This window comes from Artibeus jamaicensis, unplaced genomic scaffold (genome assembly GCF_021234435.1).
Source record: "Artibeus jamaicensis isolate MK-2021 breed Jamaican fruit bat unplaced genomic scaffold, CSHL_Jam_final contig_548, whole genome shotgun sequence".
Classification (NCBI taxonomy): Eukaryota; Metazoa; Chordata; class Mammalia; order Chiroptera; family Phyllostomidae; genus Artibeus; species Artibeus jamaicensis.
In genome coordinates, this window is record NW_026521883.1 from 21,227,928 (window position 1) to 21,253,495 (window position 25,568).

At 39.9% G+C, this 25,568-nt stretch overlaps 1 protein-coding gene across 6 annotated transcripts in view; it reads left to right on the forward strand.

The window, feature by feature from the left end:
• ATP8B4 (ATPase phospholipid transporting 8B4 (putative)) overlaps nt 1–25,568 on the forward strand; it is a 234,997-nt gene that overhangs the window by 64,676 nt on the left and 144,753 nt on the right. For all 6 annotated transcript variants that reach the window (XM_037156463.2, XM_037156465.2, XM_037156462.2 and 3 more), the window contains one exon: nt 23,028–23,141. In XM_037156463.2, coding sequence (XP_037012358.2) covers nt 23,028–23,141 — 114 coding nt within the window. The remainder of the gene's footprint in view (nt 1–23,027; nt 23,142–25,568) is intronic.

Below are 25,568 nucleotides of genomic sequence, written 5' to 3' on the forward strand. Positions count from 1 at the left end.
TATAGGTGAAATTAATGATCGAATTAGACATAATACTGTGAAAACTAGAGGGATTTCAGACGCCAAGATGTGTAAAACAAAGTGGATTGAAGGGTAGAGGGAAAGCAAGCCAAGTGCTAGAATTATTATTCTCATTAGAAAGGAGTTCAAAGTTTTCCTGGTTAATAATAGGAATGAATAATGGAAGTGATGAAAACAATGTTGTATTAAAATATGTTAATGTTAAAAATGTTAGAAAAATTGTGAGAGTGGGCCAAGTAGCCAGATTCATTCCTATTAAAAGGAGTTCAAAGTGAATGGTAGTAGTGAAAACAGTTGTAGTTGTATTAAAATGTGTTGATGTAAAAAAAAAGCAGAAAAAGTATTAGATTAATATAGCTGTTTCCCAATTTCATTTAAAAGTAAACAAATGGTTTTAGAAATCATTGTTTTTTACTGGTTCCTGTTCTCCCTCTTTCTCACCTAGTCATAGGCACACTCTATCCTCATTCAAATTCTTTACAGAATTTGAAGGGAGATGAACTTATTTGAGTGATGAGAAAGTTATCCAGCCTCAAAATCAGAAACTTTAGTAAAGCTGAACACTTAGTAACTTTCATCTGAGTGTATGTCATGCACAAAGGTAGATGGGAAATTTCTAAAGGATTTTTTGGTTTTTGTTTTCCTGAGCTTAATTATTGATCCTACTCAGGAAGTGTGTGGGCTTATATAAGTTCGTGAAAATTTAACCAAATTGCTTTGCATGCTTGTGAAGAAAGGCTTCCATCCAAAAATTGTAATTCTAACATTTAATTTTATTCCTAGCATCTTAGAATGTCTTGTTGATATTATGGTTATTGGATGGAATCTGTAGTTGCTCTTGTGATTTTCGTGAGTGGTGGAACAATGACCACTTGGGTTTTTCAAAGAATGTTCATGCAATAAGAAAATATGGCTAACTCTCAGCAGACAGTGATACAGTGACGTCACCAAGACGCCCCTCAACACGAATCTGTTCCATTTCCCTCCTGTTTATTTAAATGGGACTCTATATGTTTCAATGATCACTTTTATTTTCTCTTAACTCACAACAAGTGGTAAAGAGAGGAGTAGAAAAATATGATCCGCCGACATTCTGGGTTTGTGAGCTTGGACCAGGTCTCTTTAGGCCCACTTTGTAATAGTGTGTTTCTCTAAGACCAGAGTGCGTAACAGTGAAACTTCATGTTCCTGTGTATGGGGGTGAATTAATGATTGATTGTCCTTTTTTTAATAGAACTAAAAACTATTTTCAAAATTTGACATATTCACAATACAGTGCCTACTATATGCATAGCAATGCGTATGTTTGTTGACTTGCTTTACAAAGTGGTTTTGAGGAACTATACAAAAAGAAAATAAAGTTCAAGGAGCCAAAAAAATACACGAGGAAACTAGGAAGGGCAGTGTATTTTTAGGTGGGCCCTAAAATACACTAAAGTGAATGTGTGAGGGCTAAAAAATATTAACACTTTTTATCCTACCTCCTAAATTCTTCTGGCTGGGCTAATAACCACATTAAGAGAGAAAGACTAACAGAAGAATAGGTTTAATAGAGGAGAATGGGGAATTTGCATAGACATGATCATTCCATAAAAATTCCAAAGACAGTGAAGCAACATTGGGTATATAAGACATTTTGGACAATAGAGAAAGGGTGGGAGGTGCATTAAATTTCAGAAGTGAGAGTGGGCAATTTACAGGTAGTGGAAGAGCTGAACACATATGGAAGGAAAATCCTTGCTAGGCAACTTGAAAACAATGGGACACAAAGGGTATTTAGCTAACTGGCGCCTACCTGCCTGAGGCCCCCTGGTTTACCCTACTCAATTCAGATTAGGCCAAGGCAGCATCCTAAAATCTCCTTCCGGAAGCATGTCTCTCTGTCTGAATCTCTGAAGCAGGATCAAAGGGGAAAGGGGCAACACTTCTTCCACAGTCTTTTGTTTCTTAACAAACACTGAAAATCAAAAGCATCTTCAGGGTAGCAGAATTATGGTCCCTTCCCATGTTAGAAGGCCCTATCTGCTTAGAATGGCAATGTGTAGAGAGCTTCTGAGGTTATTAACAAAGTGGGTATAAATTCTGCTGCTCTCAGCCTTCAAGGAGCATATGTAATTTACTCAAGAAGAGATGACCATCACACGGGAAAGAACTTGACAATGGGTAATCGTGAAAAGGCGATGCTAGATTCTAATTGTGTGGTGTGGCTGTGTTAGGGAAGTGAGGTCTCAGGGTGAGTGAAAGTGTTTGAGGAAGTGTTGCCAGAAAGAATGGGAAGTGATTCCACCTCGTGTCTATTCATACCACTGCAGTTAGGAGGGAAAGACAGCAAAACTCTGTATTTTATTAATTGGTGGTAAGGTATGTGTTAAAGAAAGTTGTGGCTCAGATTATTTTAAAAAAAGAGAGTCTAGATTATTTTTAAAAAGAGTTTTAACAGGAGTTAATAAGTATTCAGGACCTGAGGAGTCACAAAGTGAAAAAGGATTTTATTTTTCTCCAGATTAAATAGGTTAGATATTTGAGTGGAAATGCCCAGGTAATTATGGAATGTAACTTGGATGAGGTTAGAGCTGTATATTAGGGATATCAGTTGGAAGGAAGTCCTTAAAGCTGGGAGAAAGATAGAACCTGTCAAGGAGTGATGGCTGAATTGTGGCGTGTTGGGGTGAAAACTCTCAGTTAGTCAGGGACCAGGAGGGAGGGAGCCCAAGGAATGAGCAGGGAGCGGCAAGGATTGAGAACAGAGAGAAGACAGTGAGAACACAGCAGAGAAAGGAGCCTCTCAGGAGACAGAGGCTGGGTAGCCCTGCACCTGGTGCTTGGTGCCCACGAGGTTGAGAACTAAGGGAAATCGTCTTTCAATCAGAAGGAAGCAATGGAACAACCTCTGGAGAAGGCAGTTTTAATTTTTCTTAAAAAGTTGGGATTTGGAAGTCACAGGGCAGGGTAAAATGCAAGAAAGAAGGAATAGGGTATAGTACACTCAATTAAGAATTTGTAATAAAAGGAGGGAAATAGTATAAAAGCTTTGAGGGAAATAGTATAAAAGCTTTAAGGCCTTCTGAAATGAAGCATTCCTGAATCGCTCTTCTCACTCGTTTTTCCTATGTAAGTACACACAGTCCATGGAAAGGTAAAAGTAAATATTTTCTTTGGGAGACTCTTTGGATAGCAACATGTTGGGATACATCCCAGTCCTGCTTTAATCCCCAGCCTGATGGAAAATTTGGGTTTCTCTCTCTGCCTCCTGCGCAGCATAGTTGCACTGCCAATGTGCTGTAGATCCTCATCAACAGGCCTGATAACCAAAGCAATTTATGTGCCAACTTGAGTACAGATGATGACAAGCAGAGTGACAAGTTGGAATTAGTTGTGGAAAGTGCCAGTGACTTGCATTTGTTATGGGGTTTTGGGTTGTTGGTTGTTGCTGTGTGTGTGTGTGTGTGTGCATTACCATAGCAACAGTGGCTTTTTAGCAAACATTGAAAATGCCTTCTGTTTTGTGTGCTGTTGGTATCTGTGTAAATTATCTACATTCTATATGATAGAAAATTTTATTTTTCCTTTATGAATAATTTACTTATAGGAGAAAAGATAATTTTTGGACGTCTCTCAAACTCATTTTCATTCTGGATTTAAGAGTTTAAAAGTATAAATATTTTATCTTTTTGACATCTGATTTATTTAAAGAGTGTTATTCTTTGGCTAAGCAGTTGTTCGATTCCTTATTTCCTTAATATGTTTGATCTGTTTTAACTTTATGCTTTAGTTTCTAAATTTGTATTCCTGAATGTTCTAAAATGGCACATTAAGATAGTTTAAAAATCCTGTTTCACACCCCCCAACGGTTTTCTTATTCACAGCATTAACGTATTCAACAAATCCTTCTGTTGTGCCAATTTACAAAAATAATTTTTGGTATTCAAGAAACCATTCACCTGAAAATGGGTTTCACAAGATCACAATTTTAATTGATAAATTCCATATTTGGACTATTTCTGTATGGCCCAATAACTATTTTGACAGAGGACCTAATTTCCTACTTTCCGTATTCTGTCAACTCATTTGTCTCAATTTTCATGACCGGCCTTTTGTCACTAGCAGACTTCCCTTTCCTCAATAGCCCTTACACACAAACTCCTACCTCTCTAGAGTCCTCAAGTTTTAGGGAGGCCTCGTAAGCAAAACACACGCAGTGAATCCATCATCTTGCCATGAACTCTGCATTCACGGAATTGGAGTTAGCACGCCCAGTTGCCAATTCCCTTTATCCAAAATCTATCCTTTCTACAAAATACCCAAGAACCACGTTCTGCTCAATGCATATTGCTCTCATAAAAAATATGTTTTCAGTTTTTGAATTTAGTGACACCTCTTCAGTTAAACATGCTGCTTACCAATGACCATGCCTAGTCCTGGAGCCTGTAACCTCAAACGCCAGTCTGGGACGACTGCCTTACCAGTGCAACGGCCTCCGGGCTCTTCGGCTGATACAGACTTAGATTGTTAGGGCACTTTAGAATATCTCATCTTTTAGAGCTCGTCATTTGGGACTACTCATCACCTAACTAACATTTGGGGCACTGGAACATATCTGAACCAAAAATTATTTTGTCTTATACTTGTGTATATATGTATTAAAATCAAGAACCCTATCTAAAAATACATTGGTAACTTGTCTGAAACTCCTGTGCTTCCCCAAAAAGGCCAGAAATGAGGTGGGAGGGAAAACCTTTGAATAAAGTGTGGAGTGGGGGACAAGGGCAAGGTCATTCTGTATGTGGACATTAGCCTTTTGTAAACATAACTTGGGAGGATAAAGTAGAAAATAAGTGTAGTTATAGGTTTGTTCTACAAGTCATTAACTTTTAAAAATATAATTGCTGCTAAAAATACGGTGCTGTTATACTTAAGGAAAATTGGTACCACTTTAAAAAGAATGGGACCTCTTGCCATGAATGCAGCTGCACTTACACTGGTTCACAGATTACTGCTGTCAGAGGGATGAGTAATTTGACCAATGATATTTCATTCAAAATTATGCAGTGTGATCACACATGACCATCTGGAATTTTTAATAATTTTCTTTGTGCAGAGGTTATGTATTCTGTTTTTTTAAAGAAAACAATTAAATCTCATAAACACTTTCTATCAGTTTTCAATGGGCTAAAAATTTTTTTCTCAGTAATCTCTGAAACTTCTTTAAATTACATACTCAACACAACAGAGGAACTGAATTATTTTTATATATAGGGCTGTGTCCACCTGAAATGCTGTCACGCATACTTGGTTGGGGGGTATCTTGTACATGACATTCTTATAGTTAGCAATGCATGACCTATTTTATAAACTCTTAATTAGAGTATGTATTTGACCTGTGCAGTAGGCACAGTATTAATGTCAGCCACCCTTAAAAGTGATTTGTAAATATCGTATGGTTTTCTTTGGTCAGAAACACTTGGCCGAAGTGGTGCTACTCAAGTCAGGATTTCTTCAGTGCCACTTAGCGAACCACTGTCTTCGGTCTATGCAACTAGCAAAAGTTTGTGGAATTGGGCAGAATATTTACAGTTGCCACATTTTAAATTTCAAACGAGGGGCTCTCACTATTCTGTAACCTAGTGTAGCAAAATTAGAGGAAGGGCTCTAAGGATTTTTTTCGTTCAGAGAAAAAGCGTACATTTTCAGGCTTAACAATTGAATCTTCTACAGGTAACAGAAAGTGTCTACTGTCTCAACCCTCCAAAGATCAGAGTGTTGGGACTATCAGTTTGCTTTCTGTGGGGTAGTTGGAGAAAACCAGACAGCTAAAATTTTCAGTCCCACCTGCCTTCTAAATAAAATAACATTTGTACATTGACTTGCAGACACGAAGTAGCAACTGTCCTGCATGTTGTTGGGTATTTTGGTTTTTTTGTAAATGGGTGAAATTTCCCAAGCAGACATATGCCATTCAGTTTTCCAGAGGTGATCACACAGCTGTACAAAACAGCAAAGCTGAACAAGGTGATTGTTGCGTGCACTTGGGACTGCTTTCTGTGGCCTCATGTGAGATGATTGGTGCAGAAAAATCTTGACTTTTTACATTTGGAAAAATCAAATACAATGGAAATAAATAAAAAAGATAGTTAAAAAGTCCATTTAAACTCTAAACCTCTCAAGTGTTTCTTATTTACATATTCCAGGCTTGTGATAGTTTCAGCATCCTCATCAGCTGATTTCATTTCATCTGCTTTGTGAAGGAAATTGCAAGTAAATCCACCAGCCTGGGCTAATTTATTTTACTTGTACTTTCTTCCTTGCAATGATATGAATTAAAAAGTTTACAAGCAGTGTATAATTAGAATTAGAAGAGTTAATAAGCTAATTTTGATGTTTGATGTTAGAAATTCGAGGCTGTGTTATAGACTAGCTACAGTAAAACAGATTTAAACTAAGACTAAGAATGAAAAGAGAGAGCAGGAAGAAAAGTAACTTCCTGTGTGAAGAGAGAAGTGCAAACGCAGTTTCTTCGTTGGCAAGTGGGTTATGTGAGTAATCCGTATGTCAACCACATGGATAAAATTGGGCAAGTTCAGTAACAGTTGAAAGGTTAACAGAAAAACCACCAACCCCAACTGTCTCAAAGTGTTTTCTAATCTTGTTTTGTAATTTTCTCCACTGGACCAAATAGTTTGGTTCTGTGATCATATTATCAAAAGATAGTAACTATTATATTTTACATTGGATAGTTGAAAGATTAATCAGATAACTTGTGTTGAAAATGTAGTCTCAAATTCATGTGCACCGTTGTGAGACCGGTGCTCAGATTACTGTCGCATTCTAATGCTGGCTTTCCGTGCAGTTTCTTGCAAAAGTAAGCTATTTAGGCATTAAATTTAACGAACTATAGAAATGATCCCTGAAAGTATAGTCTTAGGCATTAAATTTAAATTTGAAGACACCTCAAAGATGATTCCAGGAGTTGATTGGGTGAATATATATAATGTGTGTGTATATATATATATATATATACATATATATATGTGCAGGTAGGTAAGGTTGTATAGTTTGAGAATGTGTACACATCTTTGTAAGAATATTCTGGCTTGAACAGTGAAAAACTACTCTTTGAAAAGTTAAGCAAAGGGGAACAATCAGATTCTTATATCTAGATCAGTGATCTAAGCCTCTAGCTTCTGCTAGCCTTATCTCGATATCTCTAGCAGCCTTAACTGTCCTGAATTTCATACCTGCTCCTTGGTTGTAAATCACAGTCACATCATTATAGCTGTGGCTGTCCATGTGCAATGCAGACATGTCACAGATGGTGACATCATTTTGTACCAACAGCCCAAAAATGCTGGGAAGAAGAGTTGTTGTTCTACAGGAAACTGACTGACTTTCCTGGTACTGTTAAGTTAGCTAAAGTTCCTGATAGAATCTCAATGTGGAATTAGTCTTTACAATAGGTAGTCTAATTGACTACCTATTCAGTCCGTGTTTACATAACACTAGAGGTGGGGAACTCACTGCCTCTCCAAACACCCTTTTCTGTCTTTGGATAGTTTTGACTTTAAACAGTTTTCCTATCAGCTGGACCACGTCAATCTCTCTTGCTTCATTATCCATTAGTTCAGCATTTCTTTTGAGGTTAGAGCAGAGCCAAAGCGTCTCGTGTTTCATGTGACAATTTTTTTTGGTAATTTGGATTTAAAATATCAAACTTGGGTTCACTCAGTAGACCAATCTCCAGGACAATTACCTGCAACTCTACTTCTTTTCAAAGAGCTTCAGCTTTTCTGTAACTTCTTAAAGTGTCTCGCTTCATAGTCAAACACAATTTATTTCAAAAGTTATTTGGCTAGCTTGAAGTAGAAGAATTATTAATGCAGCCTAAGATGACATTAGTGTTTTGGTGATTTTTGACTTTATTGATCTTACACGAAATCTCATTTTCATCATTGGTGACAACGAGTGTGTTACCTTTGTCTCTGTATTTTACTTGCCATAGAATTTCACACACAACAGGGGCTTATTCTGCCATTAAATTATCCCTTTCAGTACTGTGTCACACGTGGACTTGATGAGCATGTCTTCTGCATCTTCACGGATGTCTGGTCCAAGGTGCCAATTGAATCAGGGCCCAGGCACTGGTGCCTTTTTAAGCTCCCCAGGTGATTCTAATGAGCAATCAGGACTAAGAATCACTGATGTAAGTTACTAATAAAAATACTGAGTACAACACAGTCAAAGACAGAGTTTTGTACCTCATCACTAGATGCTTCCCAGCAGATTGCCTTCGGGCCATTAATCATTACATCTGACTGATTTAACCACTGTACTTTCCTATTTGTATAATTAACTTCCTTGCTGCCAACCCATTTTTTGTTTAAATATGTTATGTTATTGCTCTCCCTCATAATAAGCAGAAGCCTTTTTAAAAAAGCAATCTATTACAGAGCTTATTTAGGTGACTTCTCTATGGAAGCAGAAGGATAGAATGAATAATTGAACTCGCAAGATTCCTTTCCATGTCATGTTTCTATGATTCTTGCAAACCACTTAGTCCCCTGTTGCGATATTTTAAACACCCTCCTAGACCAAATGCCACAAAACAGCATTGTTCTAAGCAAGACATTTTTGAGGTTAGAAACATAAATGGTCTGAACTTCATCATAATGTTTTGCAGAGAAAGCACTGTTCAGACTTTTCTAGGTGAGAATGTTTGATTTTATTTCTTTTGTGCTCTCTGATCGTGGTAGTAAACTGCATGAAGATATGCTATAAAATGTGAAAAATCTGTGTTTATGCTACTGCCTATCTTCCTTTTGGCAAAAGTACTTCTCTAGTAATGTACTAGAAATAACTGGTTTGTGTTGTGAAGTACTGACAATTATACTAGCTCATGTTTTCTTCTGATAAATAGAATGACTTTTCCCCTATGTGTCATTCTGTATTTTTTTCTAATTGGGTTTATCAGCCTTGTATTGAGTAATCAGTAAGTGTTCATCACCTTGTTAAATGCATTAGAAACTTTAAAAAACATAAAGTCAGGTCTTTGCCCCTCAGAAATTTGCTATCCTTTTGGGGGTTAGAAATTATTTTATATGCATAAGTGAAATAATAGTATAAGAATTTATAATATTAAGTATGAAAATGAGTGGCATTAAACTCTTAATTAACATTTTCACTATATTGCATAAGGAGGACAATTCTCTAAGAGATAAATCCTCCCCTCCCCTCCCCTCCCCTCCCCTCCCCTCCCCTCCCCTCCCCTCCCCTCCCCTCCCCTCCCCTCCCCTCCCCTCCCCCCCCCCCCTCCCCTCCCCTCCCCTCCCCTCCCCTCCCCTCCCCTCCCCTCCCCTCCCCTTCCCTCCTCTCCCCTCCTCTCCTTAAATTCTCACCAGAGGGCGTGTTTTCATTGCTTTTAGAGAGAGGGGCAGGGGGAAAGGAAGGGAGAGAGGAACTATTGATGTGAGAGAGAAGCATTGATTTATTTTTTCCCTTATGTGTCCAGACTGGGGGTTAGACCAGAACCTAGGTAGGTGCCCTGACTGGGAATTGAACCATTTAGTGGGATGATGCTCCAACCAGCTGAGCCACATCAGCCAGGGAGAGATGAATCTTGTCTTAAATTTGTTCAGTAAGGAATAAATATCTTTTAAAAATATGACAGAATGGTAAACTACCATGTTGCATTTATATAGTATAAAAACTATCTAACTTGATTTGCAGACCTATCGATTTCTACTGCACTTGAATCCATGTCTGGATTTGGGAAACAATTTGGCTGCTCAGAAAGCCAAGTGCCAGTCACCTGTAAACCCATATAAACTGACTGAAGAAAATGATAAGCTCACTCAAATTTACTTCTGGGATATACTAATATGGAATGTTTTGAGTATTAAAGCTAGTTGCATTTAAAAAAAATATAATGTAAATTTATATTTGTGATGATTAAAAATCAATACTTAAAATATTTTGACACTAAGGAATAGTTCTGAGTTTATGTTTTATGAACACAAAATTATAAAAGCATTCCCGATACTGGTCTCATATGCTATTATTGCCTGTGCAAATAATCAGTATTGTGCACTTCATCATGTCAAACGGGGTTTCCCCAGCCCCACTTCTGCTCCTCACCTGCCTGTTCCCCCTTGCCTCCTCATACTTGTTGAGTTTCCTCCACGGTCCTTTGTTTTCCAGCTTCATGTTTGATCTGGTCTTTTTTATTAGCTAGAGCTTAAATTGAGAATGTGTGATATCTCTTTTCATTCAATGTATTTTTCCAAGAATTGGAGAAGAAATCTAGCAAAATGTGCTTAGCCGAGTCAGGGACACTTTGGTTTTGTGCTCTAGTCTTGGTGCGAGGCATGTCAGAGTTTCCCCTGTGACATTGATTCAACTCCACTGTCTAGCGGAAAATCAAGTTCCTCTCAAGGTGCATAATCTATAGCAGACAAATAGGATTTTTGGGGAGTTTGTACTAAGGTAACTGAATTCTTTACATAACCTTTTAAAAATACATGCAACCTTTCTTAAATCACAAATATTTATGCTTATTCAAATGCTAAGAGGCCATTAGCACTTTGCTTCTTCAGGTTGGTCCACAGGACTTAGACCAGCATCATTGGCCTCCCCTGGGGCTGTTTAGAAGTGCAGAATCTCAGGGCCTACCACACAACTACTAAGTCATACTCTACTTTTGAACAAAACCTCCATGTGATTCACATACACTTCTGTGAATGAAACATTGGAATTTCAGAAGCACTGGATCCATCCTATATTCTTGCTTTAGCTGAGAGTGCCCTGAAGATTTTGGTGTAAGAAAAGGGGGGAGGAGAGAAAAAGGATTTAATCATCAAATACAATGCCAGTGCTTTAGAGGCATTACCTCGTGTGACTTTCACAAGTCTGCATGGTAGATATTATCATCCACATTTTACAGATGGGGATACTGAGGATTGGAGGGACTAAGAGATTTTTTCCCAAAGTCACTTAGTTGGTAAAATGTGGACTCCAGATTCAGATTCAGGACTCCAAGCCCTTACTTATTCTTAATACTCAAGTATCTCTGGGGACAATTGGCATTTACCCAAGTACTAATTAACTGGATTGTTTCTTTTTTCTCTTTTCTTTTCTTTTCTTTTTTCCTCTCCTTTTCTTTCCTTCTCTTTTCTTTTTATTGTTGATGCTATTACAGATGTTCCCCCCACCCTTTGCCCACTTCTACCTAGCCCCCACCCTTCACCACACTGTTATCTGTGTCCATAGGCTACACATATATGTTCTTTGGCCACTCTCTTCGTCCTTTTTTTATCCGGTCCCCTCCACCCCTCTCCCCTCTGAGGTCTGTTGGTGGGTTCCATGTATCCATCCAGACCTCTGGTCATATTTTGTCACTTTATTTTGTTCATTAGATTCCACATATAAGTGAGATCATATGGTATTCGTCTTTCTCTGACTGGCTTATTTCACTTAACATAATAATCTCCAGGATTGTTGTTTCTTTGTGGTGAATGTGATTCAGAATTTTTTTTGAGGAAAATGTCTTGAATCTTTTTTTGAGGAAGTTCTTGAATCTTTTCTGAAACAAGATTTGCAAGGAAGGTCTTTCTTCTTAATTTATGCATCTTAAGTTTGAGGTGTGATTTGTCATTTTTCATATGTAAGTCCTTTCTTTACAGCATGTCTCCCTCCCTCTCTCCTTTTCTTGCTTCTTCCTTCCCTCTCTCCTTTCCCCTTCCTTTCTTTTCCTTCTCATTCCTTGCTTCTTCCTGCTTTCCTTTACAATAGGTCTCATCAAAATAGTTGTTTGTCACAAGTAAGAAGAAACATATTGAAAGCATTTTATGTTACCATTTTGCAACAGAAACTTGGCACATTTCAATGGTATTTTCAGGGAAACTGTGGGGCTTAGTCATAAATGCAAAATCCAGTTTGAATTCAAGGTGTGAGGTGTGTAGAACACTATGAGTTTTGTAGGCTGTGATAAGCCCCTTTCTCAATTCAATGCTAAAGGTAAGTGAAGTGCTTTCAACTAAAGTGATTTATGGATGGACTTTGCCATACCATACACTGCTTCCCATGTCTACCCAGTTGCCTGATGCTTTGCTCTTTCCAAGATCTTTCCCATTAGCAAGGAAATCCTCCTCACATTGAAGTGTTAGAATTTAATGTATTATCCTCCCTTGGGTAATGTGTTATCCTCCCAGAGGCCAGAGACTGTGTTTGACACTGAGAGTTGGCTTGAAAGTGATGCATCTGTATTTCCCTCTGCTCTAGGGATACACACTGCATAGCAAACTGCTAGGTAGATAATAGGTGTGTGGGTTTTTGGCAGAGGGCTCCTTTGAGTCATTGCTATAGTCCACTTCTTTTTTTTAAAGATTTTATTTATTTACCTTTAGAGGGGAAGGGAAGGAGAGAGGGAAATATCAATGTATGGTTGCTTCTCATGCATCCCCTCCTGGGAACTGGCCTGCAACCCAGGCATGTGCCCTAACTGGGAATCGAACCGCAATCATTTGTTTAGCAGGCCCGCATTCAATCCACTGAGCTATGCCAGCCAGGGCTATAGTCTACTTCTTATTTGTTCATTTATTCATGCATTTATTTAACAACCACAATTATTAAAAATTAAGAAGTATCATTATTGGTTAAATGATTAAAATTATTAAAAACAAATATTATTTGGGAATTGCCATGCACTCGACATAGAGATAAGGTACATAGGGGTGGACAAGCCTTATTGTTATCTGCCTTCAAGGGGCTCACAGTCCATTTCTTCAGGTTTTGAGGCAGAAAACTTCGCAGAAGTCCAGGGGGCTGCTGGGGACCATGACTCTGGTGTGGCCTATGCAAGTGCTTTGAACTTTCTGGGTGTCACTTTCCGTATAGAGGATATAGGCAAGTCATTGCACTGGAAAGGACTATTGTGGGGGGAGAATATCTAAAGTGGGTTTGATATCCTTTGTTGTTGTAAATGTAAACAATAACTATTGAGAGAAAACCAGTTTCTCAGAAAGGCCTCAGGCCCCATGACAGGCCCCTGGGTTTCGTCCCACTCCCGTCTAATCCTGGTCCCATTTACAGTGGGGCTGGTGATTCTCAGTGGGAAGGACCCAGAGCACAGTCTTCTATTCTCATGAAATACCTCTTGATTCTGTTTTTCCAAACCCATCAACTTCTCTGGCTTCTTCATCCCCCAAGCCAACACATTTGCGTATGAGTCTGGGTGAACTTCATTATTGAACCTTCCTGATGATTATGTAAATGAGAAGCAGGAATGTAGAAGAAGAATGCACGGGGGGGAGGAATATGGAGGGAGTGGGATGAGATGGTAGAGAAGGTGTGGGTGCTGCAGCCAGGAGTCCCTCATTTGTTCATTCATTTATTCATTTAGGAAGTAGGGGAAAGAATCCGGTCCACTTTGTTCCAAAAGAACACTGCTATTCCTAGCTGGCTGCCCCAGTGATGCTTTATTAACTATTAAATAAATGAATGCCCACTACAACTTTCCCTGGAGCCTGGTACTTAGAATTGCTCCTGTTAGAAGCACCTCAGTTCCAAGTCAACTCAGCAACTTGGAGCATCTCTCAACACCTCTACTCCTAAATCAAAACCACTCAATAAACAAAAGACACAAAGCCAGGTGGTGTAAATTTCCATTTATTACTCTACCCTGGGTAGGAAGAGGCTGGAGACCAGGAATGGCTAGTTTTAGGATGACATCGTTATGATTTGGCCAGGGGACCCAGTTACCCCAGCATCTTGCAAAAGGATGAGGACTCAGGTACACACACTTCCCATCTGATCCCTAAGGGTTCAGGAGAAAATTTCACAGTTACCCCAGAGCTAGTGTTATTGTGTAGAACCCTAGGGTAAGATGTAGAGTCCAAGGCAAGATTAGACTATTTGTGGTGTGTTATTATAACCCCTCAGCCCTTTGGGAAATTCTTTACAGGTGTCTTTCCTTGTTAACTGGACTTTTCCATTGTGCTTTTGTTATTGTCATAAACACTGAGGTCCTGCATGAAATTTGGCTTAGTTCCCAGACCTCACAGCTGCGTGAACATGGTCTAATTTTTAGTCCTAATAAACAAAGCAGACCATATGCAGTTGTATGTAGTTCAGGAAACTGGCCTCCACAAGCCAACCCCACACCAACTTACAGAAATGCTCACTCTGGTCATCCAAGGTCTCTAGAGCCCTAGAATGAGGTGGGCCAGTTGATCAAAGGTAAGGGCCTGCTACCCAGCAGGTGGCTGAGCTACAGGCACAGATGAGCTTTGGCAAAACAGTAATAGGAGGCAAACAAATCATTAGGGATGCTCTATAAAAGTCCCACGGAAATACAACCTTTGATTTTTTTCTTTTCTCTTTTGTATATCTTGCTTTTGTTTTACCTCTTGTCTTCTTTGAGAAGGCATATACCAGGTCTCTCTGTGTATAATTTAAAAGTATTTTCAATCTTTTTCAGGTGTCACAAAAGGAAAGTTAACATTTTATCTAGAATTATTTTAAAGTCTTTATATGTTGCATGCATCTAAACACCCGGGAGAAAAAAATATTAGTGTGATTAAATTAATCTCAGAGGGAAATTTAATTTGTTCCCCTGGTAATTGCCCCAAATTAGTTTCTTTGTGGCTAAATTACTATTCATAGGCTATTTACTAGTCCTGGAACAGTCTGTCGGATGTTGGAAACTACATCCAGGCCTGAGAGTAGAAAAGAGAACTAGGGTTATGATTTGCTTTGAGGGGGACTGAGGCTGGGAAGCATGCCTGGCTGTAGTCTGTTTCTGACGTCTAGATGGGAAGTGAAGCTCCCTAGACAAGGCCTGTGATGTTCTCCCTAGATCGAGAGGATTGAAAGCGACTGCTTCAGCTGATTGAATTAATGTGCTCTGTGCTTTAGTTTGGAGAGGTTCTTTATGTCACCAGGCGAGAATGTTTTATAAGGGTCAGTGAATTCAGTGGTCACGAGGGAGTCTAGAAACTCCTTGACTCTGACTCATTTCCCAAGAAACACCATTTGGGAGAGCACATGAGTCTATGAAACAGCTTTTACAGGCACCAGTTGCACTGCTCTAAGCCTCAATTTCCTCATCTGTGAAATGGTGCTGAAATAGCAGTAACTCACTGGATTTTTAGAAGGTTACCTGAGATGATGCATGGACAGTGCTCAGCACAGTGCTTGGCATATGTGAGGAGACAGTTCATGTTAGCTGGTGTCATTGTGTGACCAGGGGTACCATTCTGTATGGAGCCAATGCTCTCCACTCTGTGACCAAGTCTGGGTGGCATATGGGTCATGATCATTTCCTTTGACCATAACAATATTTAATCTAGCAGTCTTCAGACTTTTTGACCATGTGCCCTACTTGCAAAAAGAACATCTTTCTAATGCATATATGTTTATTTTATATGTACATACTTAAATATTTATTTATATAAACATATATTAAGTATTGGTGTGTGTGTGTATACATATGGTAAAGACAATCTGTGCATTATAAATTAGAAATTTTCATTAAATTTTTTTTATTAGTGTATGCATTAAAATTCTCATTTTTCTCTGATAGCCTGAAGAACTATTTTGGGCAACCCTTGGGGGGCTGGTGCCCCAGCAGTCTCATCAGACAGGGTAATCTTGAGGTTGCATTAAACCTGGGAAGTCAAACAGGCAGACCTCCTCAGGGAGTCTTGGCAGGCCAGGTGCCCCTGCTCGGTTGTTGTTTTCTTTATAGCACTGATAACTTAAATCGTGTTATCTGTTTACAAGTTTGTTGTCCAATCATTCCTGCTTCATTCCCCACAAATACCATGCAGTTTGCTTCAGGGAGTAGGGGCTTTGTTTATAATACATCTGCAGTCCTGGCTCAATGACATAGCGCCTGATGCACAGAAGGTCCTCAGTTGAAGGAGTAGGTGACCGTCAGGGGAAATGTGCCCGCTGCTTTTTCCATTCCACCAATGTTTTTGTTCCCAGTGGAGAGCCCAGCTCAGGAGAATGTTACCATGATGCTGATTGCAGCCGACACTTACTGACAGTTGTCTGTAAAGCCCCTTCTGTGGCTTGGCATCTCTCTCAATGGTGTTCAACGGAGTACTCTCATCTCTTCTTGGCTGCCAACCCTGAATACAGGGGATTTCGGTCTGGGCAACATTTAGCAAAACTGAGAAGCTGTGGTTCTGCCTGGTATCACTGAGGCACCAGACCCCAAATCTCCAGGCCCATCTGCCCCATACACATGTTCTTTTGGAATCTTTGCATAAACAGGAGTGTTTCACACATTTCCTGAGTGGTGCAAGTGCCTTTCAGCCACTTCCTTTTTTTATGCAAGTAGTCTGTGGACACGGTTTCTTTTGAGTTTCTGTCTTATGGTTTAGAGATAATCCCTCCCTTAGGCTTCATGACTATTTTTCTCTCTGGAATTCAGATTGTACCATAACAATATTGTATCTGCCTGCTCTTACGGCAAGAAAACAAGGCTTCCCCTCCAAAGTCCTGACAGTTTCTTTTAATAGCAGTTATGACATAAAAATGTTTCATCGAATGTGGGAAGACCTTTGATAATGCTGAAACTGTGGTGCTGATTGCGAAAGCTCCTGGGCTTTGGCCTGTGGGACCCACAGACGCAGGCCGTGTCCCCAGACAACCACAGAACGCACTAGGCCTGGCCTTCTGTGACTCATTCTTTAAGGCAAATAATAGAGATAAAAATAAACTATTGCACAGAAACAGAAACTGATCTTACATGTATTATCAATGCTCTTACCTGGTTTTTGGTTGGGAGTAAAAGAAAAATCAATTTGTATTGACTAAGATAGTAAAATAAATGAACAGATAATCACTAAAAAAGTCTGAAGATAGGGTTAGCCTCAGAAGAGGCTTAGTCTAGTTTCTCCCTCTGCATTTCTCAGCCTTCCCTCTCCAGTGCAGAGTTTCCTCTTGGCAGCATCCCTGCTCATGATCCCAAGATACCCCTAGTGCTACTTGCCTCAGGTTGGGGTCCAGTAGGAAAGAGAAAGCCTTCTATCTCCAGCAAATCCCCAGAATTGACACAGGTCATGTGCTAGTCCCTGAATTCAAAGTTGTAATTAGGAGATGGACCACCTACTTGGCTTAAATTTATCTGGGCCTGGCCCTGGAGTTATGGGCGGTAGTTGAATTCATCCAGATCACAGGACTAAAACATTTGGAGCCCTGTTAGCTGAGGTGAAGAGCCAGTAGTCCAGTATTTGTTATACCTGACATTCAAGGGGGACTGTATGTGCAGCACTGATATAGGTTTTGGACATTTGTTTTTTGTAGCTGATGTGTCTCACAGTCTCCAAATATCAGGGCTAGTTTCCATTTCTGGTTGTGGTAGCCATTAGTTATGTCCATTAGTGTTTCTGGCTTTCTGCCTTTTGGCTATATGGTGATTCTTTCTGGTCAATGAGTTTTAAGCACTTGGGTTAAAGCATTAGCTTCCCAGTGTGAGACCCTCCAGAGCTCTCTCTTTTCCTCTGGTTCCATAATTGGAAGCATTTGAAATAGTGGCTGGTCCACTGTGAGTAACCGTGATGAGCAGAGTCTCCCTGATGGCTTATGCTGGACAAGTAGCATGAGCAAGAAGCAAACTCTTACTGTGTAAGCTATGAGGATTCTGCAGGTGTGTGTTACTGTAGCATACCCAGTTTATCCTGCCTAGGACATTGGATTTTCTAAATTCATTTGAATTATTTAGGGGCTGCTCCCCCAAATCCTATATTTGTATAATTTTCCAACTTAGCAAAACCACTTTCACATCTTTTCATCTCTACAATAGTCCTATATATAGATGAGAAATACTAGCTTCATTCTGGCAGGGGAAGAACTGAGGTGAACTCCCCAAATGCTCTGTTTGTAGTGTTTGTTATTTTCTGTTTGCTTTGTTTTCTTAAGCAGTACAATTACACATTCAAATCTCATTGTAAAGAATCATGCATCTCATTTTATTAATATTTCATGTGATGGCCCACCCCTGAAGAACGTATCACCTTTTACTTGATTCTCTCCCTACACCAAGTCATCAGTGTTGCAAGTACAAAGGACTCTGGCTGCTGTAGCTTCTGTTGGGCAGATGGAGGAAGTGGCTAGCATTACTGTGTGCCCGCCTTGGGCTGTGTCAGTGGCCAAGAGAAACACTCTTGAGGCAGGCTGAGAGGGAATACAAGGAGGCAGTAATCATACACTAGGGACTAGATAACCAGGACTCTTACTGAGCAGGTTGACTAAAGAGGGGAAGGTAATATACAGCATTTCCCTCGGGAAGAAAGTGGGGACAGACTAGAAATATGGAGTGGAGAGGAGAGCAAGGGCTGACCGCTCTGAAAGCAGAAGAGACCTCTGCTTTGCACCAAACTGGGGGAGCATTAGTGGTGAAGAGGGCAGGCTCCATGAGCAGAGCTCTTGGGCTCAAGTCCTGGTTTGACCACTAATAAGCTGTGTAACCTTGCACAAATTACTTGATCTATCTGAACCTTGGACTCCCCTTAAATATAGCAGGGATATTAGTACTTAGTTCATAAAGATAGTGTGAGGATAAAATGAGTTGTGAAATGCAAAACTCTTAGAACAGTACACATAGTAAAATCTTTATAAATATCAATAATGATAATAATAATTATTATTATTATCGCTTGTTGCCATCACCCTGGTCCAATACACTTATCATCTCTCACTTTGGCTAATTCAAAGACCTCCTCATTGGTCTTCTCACATCCGTTCTTGTGTCTTTTTTGGTTTGTTCTCCACCTTGTAGCTATGGTAATGTCTTAAAATTAGAATCTATCAAGTTATTTCTTTGTTTAAAACCTTTCAGTCATTCCTTACTCACTTATAACAAATTGTAGCTTCCAAGGAACTTCACTCCCTAGTCTCAGTGCTGATGTCTGTAATAAAGCCTTATAGTCCCTCTTTGAGATGCCCAAGTGTGCCATCTTCTGTCCACCTCACGGCCTTCATACTGACATATTTTAGACAAGCAATGCTTTTTCCTTATCTTGGTGTTGTTTTTCGGGTGGAGGGGTCTCTATGAAGGCATCCTTCACTCTCCACCTCTTACTTACTCTGCCCCATGGGAGGTGGAGTCATATGTCCATTTCAGAGAAATGCCTGGGCCTCCTCGGCTTAGCTCTGCCATTGTCCTCTTGGAAGTGAGCTTCCTATAGGGAGGGGGTCGTCTCTGATGGTCCTCGAGGACTAGGCTCTTTCCCACTACATGGGAGGCCTGCCCTGGCCTGGGATTGCCTCTGCCTGTGTGGTGAAGCCTACCTCGTCAGGGGGTCGTTATCTGGCTCACCTACCTAACAAACTAAACCCACGACTTCCAGCCTGCCTTCTATCAGCGCTGAAGATGCTGTGTGGATTCTCCAGATGTATTCTTTTCTACTTTGTCTTGTTCTTCTCCTCTTCATGCTTGTCCTCCTCATCTTGTCTTCTGGATTGGGATGCTTCTAGTGGTCCGTGGTGTGAAAGCTTAAGGGGCTGTGGAGAAGATATCTCCTGGTAGTATTGTGGAATGAACTATACTAAAATTTGGCTGTAGACTGGCTCAGTGAGGTGACTGAATATTAATTTGCCTGATTTAAGGTAGTAACAATACTCATATTCTTGGACAAGGCAGTGGAAATGAAAATAGTTTTTCCTTTCGATTGAAAAACAAAGGTAAATGGGTCCGGAGAGCTTCCAGGAGGGGGAGCCCTCATTCCTTGGTCTCAGTCACAGCCGTGAGGCTTTGCATCATCTGTGACTAAGTTGCAACAGAGCCAGCAGAACAAACACAATCATTGCTCTAGTTTAAGCAAACAGAAGAAAATTGTCCCAGTCCCCATTTGGCATTATCACTTTGTGCCACACAATTAGCTGTAGTGTTCCACCCTCCACCTATGTGGAATTCAATTTTGTAGGAGAGCTTTTTAATAATTTCTGCCATAGTTTTGAATGTCACAGTTGATGTTCAGTCTGTACTTTTAGTGTGATACAGGCTTAACCTCTATTTTAGTTTCCACTTAGAGGAAAAATATAAAAACCAAATAGGAATAGGTGATTCTTTTTGTTAACCGCTTTTTCTCCTTAGTTTTACTCTCTCATATTATCTTCTCCCAGTCTCTCCTTTATAAAAAGGTGTCCAGATAGTTCTCACCGCTTTCCTTCCCAGGCCAGCTCTTGAACAGATAATTCATTGCAAAATAGTCATTAACTTACAGACCAGTTTTTAGCACATTACTATGTATCAGACCAGCTAAGCTGGAAATTCTTCTCTCTTTTTTAAAGATTTTATTTATTTATCTTTAGAGGGGAAGGGAAGGAGAGAGGGAGAGAAATATCAATGTATGGTTGCGTCTCGTGGGTCCCCTGCTGGGAACTGGCCTGCAACCCAGGCATGTGCCCTGGCTGGGAATCGAACCGCGAACCTCTGGTTCGCAGGCCAGTGCTCAATCCACTGAGCTACACCAGCCGGGGCTGGAAATTCTTCTCTTGATACTTCTTACTTTCCCACAACTTATTGCACAGAGCTGGACAGATTGATTCCTAGTAAGTGTTAAAAAGGGCCATTTAACAGATGACTATTTTTCTTTAAAGAGTATTGCTGATTAGTTGCAGTCAGCGTAGGTACACTTAAACAAGGCACACCAACTAACTGCACTTTTAAAATGTCAGTGGGTGGAGACCCTCTGGGCATGGAGATTCTGAACTTCAACAAAACTCCAAATTTTTCATGTTATCTTTGTAGGTAAGTTAGATTTCAGCCTCATAGGAGTATATTTAGGTGGATTTATAAATGGTTAAATAAAACACGGTATGTTCTACACAAACACTTGAAAAAGATGCTAACAATAATCTTTGCAGAGGTCTGTAGTAGTTTGCCAAAGCTTTGTTTCTTTACTTAACATTTTTAGGGGTATTCAGCCCTGTCCATTTTTTAAAATTGAATTTATTAGGGTGGCATTGATTAATGACATTGTATAAGTTTCAGGTATATAATTCTATTATCTATTATCTGTATATTGCATTGCGTGCTCACCATTCGAAGTCTGGTCTCCTTCCGTCACCATGTTTGACCCCCTTTACCTCCTCATCCTTCCTGCACCTCCCCTTTCCTCTGGTAACCACCCTTCTGTTGTCTGTGTCTCTGAGTTTGTTTGTTTTGTTGTTTGTTTTATATCCCTCATGGTTCTTGTTCTTTTCTGTTTGACATTTCATTTAGCATGATATTCTCAAGATCCATCCGCATGGTTGCAAATGGCGGTATTTCTTCTTTTCTTGTGGTTGGGTAGTACTCCACTGTGTATATGTATCACATCTTGTCTATCTAATCATCCACTGAAGGACACTTATAGCCCTGTCCTTTCTAATAAACATCTATAGCTTTTACAGGGAAACCGAACTTTTGGTGTCTCTGGGCCACACTGGATGAAGAAGAGTTGTGTTGGGCCACACATTCAATACATTGTGACATGTAATCACAAAAAGATATCATATTGTTTTAAGTAAATTTATGGTTCTGTGTTGGGTTGCATTTATAGCCATCCTGGGCCGCATGTGGCCTGTGGGCCACAGGTTGGACACCCAGAAGAATAATAGAAGGCACATGTTTGAAATTCTTTGATGACATAGAACTGGAAGAATATTGAGTAGTTAGGGATAGTTCACTTAAGGGAAAGTATTTTAATTAGGGCAGTATAATAGCAATGGATGAAAGGTCTTGTACATCAGTATTTAAAAGAATCAATTCCATATTCTTAGGAAGGGAAGATCTGGTTCAATTGTAATTTATAAAGAAATAATCCAGAGATTTTAGTTCATCAAAACTCAATATGAATAAACAGTGAGATACAACTGCCAAAATGCTAATGAAATTTAAGTCATGTTAACACAATAGACTGGTGGAACACAGGACAGCAAAGTCTCTGTTGTATAAGGATTAGTTGAACTGAATTGTTAATATGTGCTTGGTTCTGGGCACCATGTTTTAAGAACAATGCAGAGAAATTGGAATAAATCCAGAGGAAGCTGATCAGGAAGAAATGTTTACAAAATAAGTCACAGAGAATGGCTTAGGGGTTCTCCACTCTGGATCAGAGTGGAGAAGATTGAGGGAAGCTCTAGGAGTGATTTTTTAAAAACTATTTTTATTTATTTATTTTTACAGAGAGGGGAAGGGAAGGAGAAAGAGAGGGAGAGAAACATCAATGTGTGGTTGCCTCTCATGTGTCCCCTACTGGGGACCTGACCTGCAACCCAGGCATGTGCCCTGACTGGTAATTGAACCAGCAACCCTTTGCTTCATGGGCCCATGCTCAATCCACTGAGCTACACCAGCCAGGGCTCTAGGAGTGATTTTTGAAATTTTGAAATTTGTCAGCATGCAAAGCACTTGGATTTGGATTAGGTTACCCCAGGGATGGAATGTGGCTCATGTGAAGAAGTTACAGGGAGGCAGATTTGGGTTTCTCATCATAAAGAACTTTTTAGCAATCTCCATTCTGAAATGGAGACAGGCTGCCTTGCAAGGTGATTAGTTTCTCATCACAGAAGACTTTCAAAGAAAGGTCCACAGGCCCCTTGTCAGAGCTCAAAAAGGGCCATGCTTTAGCAAAGTGAATCAAATGACCCCGAAGTTCCTGCTAACCTCATGGGCCTCAGCATGAGCTCAGAGTGTCTGCATACAGTAGGTGCTCAAGCATTATCTGCCAAGTGAATTAATGCATAAGTAAACAAATTGCAGGGGCAGACTTTAGCACCTGATACATTTTTCAGGTATAGGTGATTTTATGGCACTGAACAGTAATTTCACCTAGTTTCAGGAGCCTGTCATCTTGGGAAAAATGAAGGCCTTGGGCCACATAGAGTTTAAATTTTCCTAGGTAACTGGCTTATATTTCTTGCTGTGGTACAATGAGTGATCAGCCTGGTAAGTTTCAGAGCTATTTCTGATAATGAACAATGCCTTGCCCCCAACTAACATGATGCTATTTCTTTTCCAGGATAATCGTATCCATACATCCAAGTACAACATTCTCACCTTCTTGCCAATTAATTTATTTGAACAGTTCCAAAGAGTGGCAAATGCCTATTTCCTTTCTCTTCTGATTTTACAGGTAATGTTTAAGTTGTATTTCAATATGATCTGTTTATTAAAAATATTCATAATACTTTTCATAATTTGAAAAAGTAAGTTAATTCACTTAGCGAAATTTTCACGATTAGATAAAATCATCCTTATCAGATTTTTTATGTTATTGTTGCTGTTTCTCTTCACAAATGTGGGAGGGCTAGGAATGGGTAAAAACCGGGACACTCATCATTTGCAGCACTGAGGTCATTTTAAAATGCAGTCTTGCACTTTATCTGAACCAAACCAGAGGCTACCAATCGCTGTTCACGGCCTCCTCCATTCTGTGTCTCCCTCTCCTGTCCGCAGTACGGGTATCACTGCAGTGAGGACCACGAGTCCAGCTGAGTGGTATTTTGCGGGGGAACCTGATCTGGCAAAGTTCATTTGCATCTAAGAACACTGACATATTTTACATATATGTAAAATAAATGACGTAAGCTGCATGTTATTTCACTGTAGAGTGATTTTTCAAATAGTTTTGAGTAGTTAATTGGTAGTTACATTGCTTTTTCCTCCCATTTGACTAAAATTTGGGCCTAAGGGGCATTTAAGCTTTTAGTGATATTTGAGAAAGGCAGAGGCATACTTCCGAGAATACGCACACAGATAAACAACTCACATTAGCTAGTTGTTTACTTAGTTTTTATTTTAGGGCAATGTAATCACACTAAACTGGTAGATTCAGAGTGTGCTGGAATCTGTGCTAATTATAGGAGGTAAGAAGATAGATTAGATGTGTGCTGTCTAGATTAGTAGCTTGAGAGCTTTTTTCTTTAATTGAGTAATTATTTGTATTAAGAATCTTTTGGTTGTGGGTGGCAGAAACCTAAATTCTTTTTTTCCTTTTTATTAAACGTACTGGGGGTGACACTGGCTAACAAAATTATAGAGGTTTCAGGTGCACAGTTCCACAACACATCACCTGTACACTGCATTGTGCGTTCACTACTCCAAGTCAAGTCTCGTTGTCACCATTTATCCCCCCTGCCCTCCACCACCTCCTCCCGCTGCCCCCCTTCCCCTGCTGTCCCCCACCCGTCCCCCACCACCGGCAATTATCATTCTGTTGTCCTTGTCTGGGAGTTTTTCTCTCTTTTTTCTTTTTGACTCAGTACCCCTCCCACCCAGGTTCCCCTCTCCCCCACCAACAGCTGTTTACCTGCACTCTATCTATGAGTGTGTCTCACTTTTAAGCAAAAAGGAATATATTCATGAGTATTTGTCACTCAATGTATGACTGGATTCATGGGCAAACTATTTCAACAGAATGTGATGTCACTTTCTTCAATTTTCCTTCATGTTGGCTTCACTCTCTGGCAGGCCTTTCCTGCCTGGTGGACCCCCAAATGTCTAAACTTTTATCCTCCCAGCTTCAACTCCAGTATGAAAGACAGAGAGGAGGAGGGACATTAGTTCTGACTGAATCACACTGCATTACACCTCTATCCCCAAACCAATCACTGGGGCTCAAGAATTTGGTGCAGTGGTTGTCTTTACCTAGATCACATGCCAAAATCTGGAGCCAGGTTGGAATGAGTGCACCAAAATTACATGAACTGGAAGTAGAAGGGTTTGGGTAGTTTCTTAGGAAAATAAGGGTTAATTGAGAAAAACTGGATGCTAAACAGGAAAAAATGATGAAACTACAACTTATAATTTATTGAAGAGACTTTAGAATCCTAGATTTCTTTCTTTGTCCCCCTGTGAATTTGCTTTTGTTTTTTTCACATAATTCTTTATACCATTGCAGAATTTTGAGTTCATTTCTCTAATGGCTTTCATGTTTCTGGTCAAAGGCTTTGGTTCACAGAATTTATATCCAGAAGGGACCTTTGGGATAGTTTAGTCCAGCTTCCTTTCTTTTGTTGGTGAAGAAATAAGACCTAGAGACATTGGATGATGTATCAAGCTTTTCCCACAAGTTAATGATAAAACTAGGACTAGAATCCAGCTTTTCTGCCACCCTGTACAGTGTTTTTCTTGGCACCTCAGAGTCTTTTGAGCTTTGTTTGTTTTTTAAATCTTATGTGGAAGCTATCATGTAATATTGATTAAGTTTAGAGCTGTTTTAATGGGGCCTGATCTCCAAAAACTGACCATCTCCACCCAACCCTTCCCCACCTGATGGCCCCAAAGCAGCTCCAAATTGTACCTCACTCAAAAACCACCTGTGTGAGAATTTCAACTGTCATGATGTCTCTCTCAGGTGGGTGGCTTTGGAGGTACTAGGCGCAAGGCTTTGGAGTCAGATAGACCGAGGTTCAAATTTCATCGGTGTGTGTTCTTGGCTGAGTTGCCTGACTTCTCAGATACTTATTTATGCAGCAGGAAAATGATTCCCAGGGCTGTAGCTTTTCCTGACTCTGGGACACCATTCACAATGTGTTCTGTGTTTTGCACTGGGGTGCTG